The sequence below is a fragment of the Leptinotarsa decemlineata genome, unplaced genomic scaffold, assembly GCF_025532065.1.
Source record: "Leptinotarsa decemlineata unplaced genomic scaffold, Ldec_3_MD MMD2_tig00000035_RagTag_RagTag, whole genome shotgun sequence".
Classification (NCBI taxonomy): Eukaryota; Metazoa; Arthropoda; class Insecta; order Coleoptera; family Chrysomelidae; genus Leptinotarsa; species Leptinotarsa decemlineata.
In genome coordinates this window covers 10075210-10082986 of record NW_027412540.1, presented here as the reverse complement: position 1 = coordinate 10082986, position 7777 = coordinate 10075210, and the positions used below count along the sequence as shown (strand labels likewise).

Genomic DNA, 7777 nt, shown 5'->3' with positions numbered 1-7777 from the left:
ACCACCATATCCTCAAATATTTGGAAGGCTTCAACATCTTATTTCTAATAAGACCTTTGCTCGTCAAACTTCGATTCTATGGCTTTTTGGATCATTTTTGTATATGACTCTTCAGCTTCCTGGAAGAACGTTTCCTGCAAGTGGCCGTCGATGGATATCTCTCAAATACTTTTACCATCCACATATAAAAAAATAACAATATAAAGAAAATTTTCAAAAATTTATTGAATTCTATTTATTTAATAAACATCCTAAGTATAAATGAAAAACAACTAAACTTGAATCCATATATCATATATCGTTATCACATTCACTCCCAGGTTATTTGAACGACTAAACTCCAGTTGCTGGAGTTTCAATAAGGTGAATAATGACCTCTTCTATAATTGGTTCTTATCGAAGCTCTGTTTCTGCAATAAAATGCTCTAGTCATCCCTCGGGATTCACGGAATGCACCGCGTCCTCTGGGTGGTCTATGCGTTGATGAAATGCCCGGGCAATTCGTCCTTTTTGACATTACTTTTATATGCCTTCCTCTGAAAATTGACTCATCTAATGTAATTGCAGTTTCTGCAGATTCCCTGTCCTCAAATTCAATATACGCAAATCCTTTTGGATGCTGGTCGTATTTGTTGCAAGGAATAGTTATTCTATTTATGGGGCCGCAGATTTGGAAATGTTGTTCCAACTCTTCAGCAGTTGCACCGTAATCTACATTACTAATGTATATGCTACGATTATCCACTTCCATTTTTTCTTTCATTGACAATTGGACTGGAGGGGTGCACATTTTGATTCGCTTGCCAACTTGGTTCTGTATTTGTTTCAATTTAGCTAATTCTTCTTCCATTTCACGGACTCTAGCTTTCATTCTTTCTATCTCAGGATCGGGTGCGATGTCAATTTCATCAAACGTTTTGTCTTCACAAGAATGATCTTCCTCCTTGATATCACTCAATTCATAATCTAGGATCTCATCAGCTAACCAAATGTTTCCTTTGTTGGCCATAGTTTGAATTTTAGGTCGTATCTCTTTAGTAACCACCTTCTTCAAATTCAGAGAATAACTAACATTATAGATCCCAACAGAAAGCTTTTATATTCTCTTTTTCTACCTGTTTCATTATTGCCAACTTATATTCTCCACTCATATACACAGGTATAATAATTAGATAATTTGATTAAGTGAGTACCTAAGTGTGCAGTCTCATTTGTGATGAGGTAGAATGACAAATTAATTGTAGGAGATTAATACGTATAAAATATACCTGAATTATAATTACTCCAATATGATTATTATTCTTCATGGCTCTTTGAAAAAGGCACTGAACTAGCAACAAAAACTAGTTTTTCTAATTATTCATTCATTCTTGTTAAGTTTCGAAAATTCTTGGCAAATAACATTGAAAGTGAGAATTGAAATATTGAACAAACAATATTGAAACAAAATTATTCATAGTGGAATTTTCACTAATCAGAACACAGATGTACTTGAATTGTTGTCAATTTTTCACTCGCCCTAAAATATATGAAGTTCGAAACTATTTATTTCAATTTTCGAAAAGTTTTTTACATATTTATACTCATACTTATATTCATCACTCAAGCCTCAGGTGAATGCTTGGAAGAATTGTTTTCTTTCACATAACCTGACAATAAAAATATATTTTAGATAAGTTGTCTTTGACCCCCTGCTTTATATTATTTCGCATTGACATGACATGAAAAATACTGAGGCAAAGTGTAACAACCTGGCTTACAAGAAAGAGATTTATACTTCTTGTTGGAAGATTGCTCGCGTTCAGCGTATTCTCAAAAAGGACAAGAAAAATATTCTAAATAACTATAGACCATTCACTTTTCTATAACTGATGTCAAAAATCACAAAGAGAACCGTAAACCACCATATCCTCAAATATTTGGAAGGCTTCAACATCTTATTTCTAATAAGACCTTTGCTCGTCAAACTTCGATTCTATGGCTTTTTGGATCATTTTTGTATATGACTCTTCAGCTCCTGGAAAAACGTTTCCTGCAAGTGGCCGTCAATGGATATCTCTCAAATACTTTTACCATCCACGCTTTTGTCGCCCAGAAATCCATATTGTCTCCAAATTTCTTTTTCATTGTATATCAACGACTTATTGGAAAGAACTTAAAATCCAATATATTGCTTTGCTTACGATATCACTCTTGTCTCGTCATTCCACTTGGATTCGGGTGGAGTGCCATATACAATAAAAAATAAACTAACCCACACCTTCTCGGTATAAAGGCCAAGTCAAGGTCGAATTGACAGTATTACTCATATTGAAACGATGTGGTTTGTTTTGTAGGTATCAGTCATCAAAGTTAAATATTTGATAGTGATTGCCGGTAATTGTTTTGTGGTTTCTTTTGCTGAATATACCATTGTGGAGGTACAACTCATTGATTGCAGCGCCTCGTCGACCTTTCAGCTATCTACTATGGAAGCGTGAAACTGTTTTTTTAAAACTGGGCAATGACAGGCCAGAGGACAAAGTCACCCCAATTGACGGTTAACATAAAAAAATGACAATAAAAAGAAAATTTTCAAAAATTTATTGAATTCTATTTATTTAATAAACATCCTGAGTATAAATGAAAATCAACTAAACTTGAATCCATATATCATATATCGTTATCGCATTCACTCCCAGGTTATTTGAACGACTAAACTCCAGTTGCTGGAGTTTCAATAAGGTGAATAATGACCTCTTCTATAATTGGTTCTTATCGAAGCTCTGTTTCCGCAATAAAATGCTCTAGTCATCCCTCGGGATCCACGGAATGCACCGCGTCCTCTGGGTGGTCTATGCGTTGATGAAATGCCCGGGCGATTCGTCCTTTTTGACATTACTTTTATATGCCTTCCTCTGAAAATTGACTCATCTAATGTTATTGCAGTTTCTGCAGATTCCCTGTCCTCAAATTCAATATACGCAAATCCTTTTGGATGCTGGTCGTATTTGTTGCAAGGAATAGTTATTCTATTGATGGAACCGCAGATTTGGAAATGTTGTTCCAACTCTCCAGCAGTTGCACCGTAATCTACATTACCAATGTATATGCTACGATTATCCACTTCCATTTTTTCTTTCATTGACAATTGGACTGGAGGGGTGCACATTTTGATTCGCTCGCCAACTTGGTTCTGTATTTGTTTCAATTTAGCTAATTCTTCTTCCATTTCACGGACTCTAGCTTTCATTCTTTCTATCTCAGGATCGGGTGCGATGTCAATTTCATCAAACGTTTTGTCTTCACAAGAATGATCTTCCTCCTTGATATCACTCAATTCATAATCTAGGATCTCATCAGCTAACCAAATGTTTCCTTTGTTGGCCATAGTTTGAATTTCAGGTCGTATCTCTTTAGTAACCACCTTCTTCAAATCCAGAGAATAACTAACATTATAGATCCAAACAGAAGCTTTTATATTCTCTTTTTCTACCTGTTTCATTATTGCCAACTTATATTCTCACTCATATACACAGGTATATTAACTAGATAATTTGATTGAGTGAGTACCTAAGTGTGCAGTCTCATTTGTGATAAGGTAGAATGACAAATTGATTGTAGTAGATTAATACGTATAAAATATACCTGAATTATAATTACTCCAATATTGATTATTCTTCATGGCTCTCTAAAAAGGCACTGAACTAGCAACAAAATCTAGTTTTCCTAATTATTCATTCATTCTTGTTAAGTTTCGAAAATTCTTGGCAAATAACATTGAAAGTGAGAATTGAAATATTGAACAAACAATATTGAAACAGAATTATTCATAGTGGAATTTTTACTAATTACAACACAGATGTACTTGAATTGTTGTCAATTTTTCACTCGCCTTAAAATATATGATGTCACCTCATAAACCACAAGAGGAGACTAAATCATCTGTCGGTAACAAATAAGACAGATGGGTATCCGCGGCCAAGCTAAACAGTGGAGACGGGAGTGGGTTAAACAACTTAGCAAATTTCAAATAGATCTCAATGGGCGCCAGGTGAATTTAATCCTCCAGATACCCTAAGTAACTCACAATATCAATAACTTACCAATTAATATTGGAAATAAAAGATAAAGATCCCCAATATGATTTATTCAGTAATCCTAACTTACATGGATTAACCAACAACGCTTCTAAGACAACAATGCAATATTCACACTACTACGCGATGTTCAGATGTCAATACAAGAGCGCGGTGTATATAAGCACGAATTCAATCAGCCATTAATTACGGTAGTAACGACGCTCAAAACAAACTACAATACGTCGAGTAAAACTACCACGAAAATTGAGTAGGTGAAATCGTAAATACTAGTATTGGAAGGTGAGACAAACTCGTTTGCGTCGCGTGAGCTCAGGCGTAGGCGCATCGGTGTCAATCAGCAATCGTGAAAGGAAGAATATACCTCAATTTATATTTCACAGATGAATCACTATATCAATCTGGTATCAATAAACAAACTCTTTATCAATGAACGATAAACAAACACTATATCAACAGGTATCAATAAACATAAGGGCAACAGTTATTCAAATATCTCAGTATATCACAAATATTCAATTAAATCAATTATAACTTGAGTGCTCCTTTTGGGCCACCCGGTACATGGTGTTAGGCTACCCCGTGGTTCGACGGAAGTGGATCACCCTGTAGTACTGCTGAGATGGATCACCCTGTAGTACGGCAGAGATGGATCACCCTGTAGCACCACCAAGATAGATCACCCTGTAGGGCACGACAAGCTGGACCAGAAATGGATCACCAAATAAGATCCAGAAAGATAAATAAAAAAGGAAAGAAGAAAAAAAAAACCCTGGCCAAGGAGTTTTCTATACGTTTCTTCGTGTGCGGTGCTCTGCACGGAAGTCCTACTGGGACTTGATGAGTGACTAAGGGCCTTCTGTTTCTTATGAATCTAATTTCGAAAATCCTTCCACCTGGCACGAGTTCGGTAACCACCACAAATCCTCAAAAGAGCTTAAGTTTCAGACTGCAAATATCCACACCAAAATGACCAATCAGTCTTCCACTATTCAATCCTGACTTGTAGAAATAATCCCCGTGAAGGATGGCCCAAATACAACCATATATATCCTACAATCAGTCTGATGGTACCCTTGAACTCCGAACCAACGCTCATCGAAGGCCAACTTCCGAATACTAAGAGACTGCCACCTCTGACAGCTAACCAGTTGTTGCCACAGTGCGTCCAATCTACACTACAAGCACCATGGGGGCGCTGTGCACAACATCATAAATCTATCAATTCCTCCACAGCCACTTGAGACATCATCAACAAGTCCATGACCCATCAAAACTCCTTCTCATAGCAATGCAACCCTAAACAACCCTTGACAATTTGAGTAACCGATCAATCCTCCACCCGTGAACAACTGTAGAACTAGTTCGGTGTAGTTCGTCGGAACGACACTACGAAAGTCCGGTGGATGTCAACCAACAGCTGTCCCTTAACCTTGAAATTGAATGTTTACAAAAATATTGTTCCAACCTATTTCCAACTATTTACCAATCCTTATTCATGCGTTGGAATAGAAACATATAAGGTAATTCGCCACATCCTTCCCTTTCAGTACGAATATTTGAACATTCATCTTAAGCAGAATATCTACCAAAAATATCAAACAGTATTCAGAAACCAGAGGTAACTAATATTGTTTTTCAGGCGATATGGCTCTAATATGTAGGTAATCCTTCTGGAAGTGATGGATAACAATCTATGCAAGAAATATTCTTGGGAAGGTATAGAGAATAAGGCAGACAACGGCTGAAGAATGATAGGCGAAGTAAACTGAGAAACAAACAATAACAACTATTTCAACCTAGCGAGGAATTTTCGGATCTCCAACGTCGATTGGCAATAGGAGAATGTGTAAGTACTGGTCAAAGCAGTTAATCAGGGAGCATACATATATTTCTTGTACATTTCAGGAATAGTTTTCTATGGAACGGAAGATTCCCATTACTATGATGTTAAATGAATAAAATCTACTTATAACTTAATTACATTGTTAATATCCTTTGAATAAAGATCTTAAAAGGTAACGTAGTGTTTTGAAAGGTCACATAAGAGCAGTTTAATCTAGTGCTAAATTGAAACGTAACAATGAAGTTTGAAACTATTTCAATTTTCGAAAAGTTTTTTACATATTTATTCATCACTCAAGCCTCAGGTGAATGCTTGGAAGAATTGGTTTCTTTCACACATAACCTGAAATAAAAATATATTTTAGATAAGTTGTCTTTGACTCTCCGCTTAATATTATTTCGCATTGATATAATACATGACATGAAAAATACTAAGGCAAAGTGTAACAACCTGGCTTACAAGAAAAAGATTTATACTTCTTGTTGGAAGATTGCTCGCGTTCAGCGTATTCTCAAAAAGGATAAGAAAAATATTCTAAATAACTATAGACCATTCACTTTGCTATCACTGATGTCAAAAATCACAAAGTGAACCGTAAACCACCATATCCTCAAATATTTGGAAGGCTTTTACATCTTGAGCGATCATCAGTATGGCTTTCAGAAACAAAGATCGAAAGACGACCTTTTATCTTATGTCACCATCACCCATATTTGGAATAACGTAATGGGGAGATATAGAGAGTCAAGAGATTTTGCGCTCGATATTTCCAATAAGACCTTTGCTCGTCAAACTTCGATTCTATGGCTTTTTGGATCATTTTTGTATATGACTCTTCAGCTTCCTGGAAGAACGTTTCCTGCAAGTGGCCGTCGATGGATATCTCTCAAATACTTTTACCATCCACATATTAAAAAATAACAATATAAAGAAAATTTTCAAAAATTTATTGAATTCTATTTATCAATAAACATCCTAAGTATAAATGAAAAACAACTAAACTTGAATCCATATATCATATATCGTTATCACATTCACTCCCAGGTTATTTGAACGACTAAACTCCAGTTGCTGGAGTTTCAATAAGGTGAATAATGACCTCTTCTATAATTGGTTGTCCATGCGGTGGTCCATGCGTTGATGAAATGCCTGGCGATTCGTCCTTTTTGACATTACTTCTATATGCCTTTCTCTGAAAATTGACTCAAAAATTCAATTTGATAATCATGTTAGAAGTTTACCAGAATTAAAGGAAGGGAAAAAAGTAAGAGTTCAAAAGCAAGATAAATCAGAATGGGTCCCAGGTGGAATTTTAAATAAATTAGAGAAAACCAAGAACTTATTTGATTAAACCTAAAATGGTAGTGTAATAGAAAGAAACAGAAAATTCTTGATAAAAGACACAAAAAGTAAGAGGACTCCTCCTGAATTAGATTGCAAATCCAAGATAGTAGATAAGAGACCTAAACGAAGTACAATACAACCACAAAAATTGTCAGATTTTGTATTGGACTAATTACTGAATTTAAATATTGTACAAAGGCATATTGTAAATAAGTAGGCTAAGTTTAGCTTAAAAGAGAGAGGTGTAGTATATGTGCATAGTACTTTTCGGTTGTTAGTGGTGTCGCTAAAACATGTACTATGAAATGACAGTTGACACTGACGAAAGAACAGTGTTGTTGGCGTTGTTTGGTGAAACTAGACACGTTGTGCGTGAAAACCAGAAACTATGTAATAAAAAATAAATCATGTATATCATTGTGAATAAGTATGTAAATAAAGCTTGTAAATAGACTTCATAGTGTGTTAAATGATAACACACCCATGATCTTGTTTTTGAAACTTATTC

At 35.4% G+C, this 7777-nt stretch overlaps 1 protein-coding gene and 1 pseudogene across 1 annotated transcript; both read right to left on the bottom strand.

The window, feature by feature from the left end:
* Positions 1 to 261: 261 nt before the first annotated feature.
* On the bottom strand, positions 262 to 1152 carry LOC141481141 (polyadenylate-binding protein 2 pseudogene; annotated as a pseudogene).
* Positions 1153 to 2666: 1514 nt separating this feature from the next.
* On the bottom strand, positions 2667 to 3484 carry LOC141481111 (polyadenylate-binding protein 2-like). Its single transcript, XM_074172225.1, has one exon. It carries the CDS (start codon positions 3482 to 3484, stop codon positions 2717 to 2719), a length of 768 nt encoding a protein of 255 aa, XP_074028326.1. The 3' UTR covers positions 2667 to 2716.
* Between the last annotated feature and the right edge of the window lie 4293 nt (positions 3485 to 7777).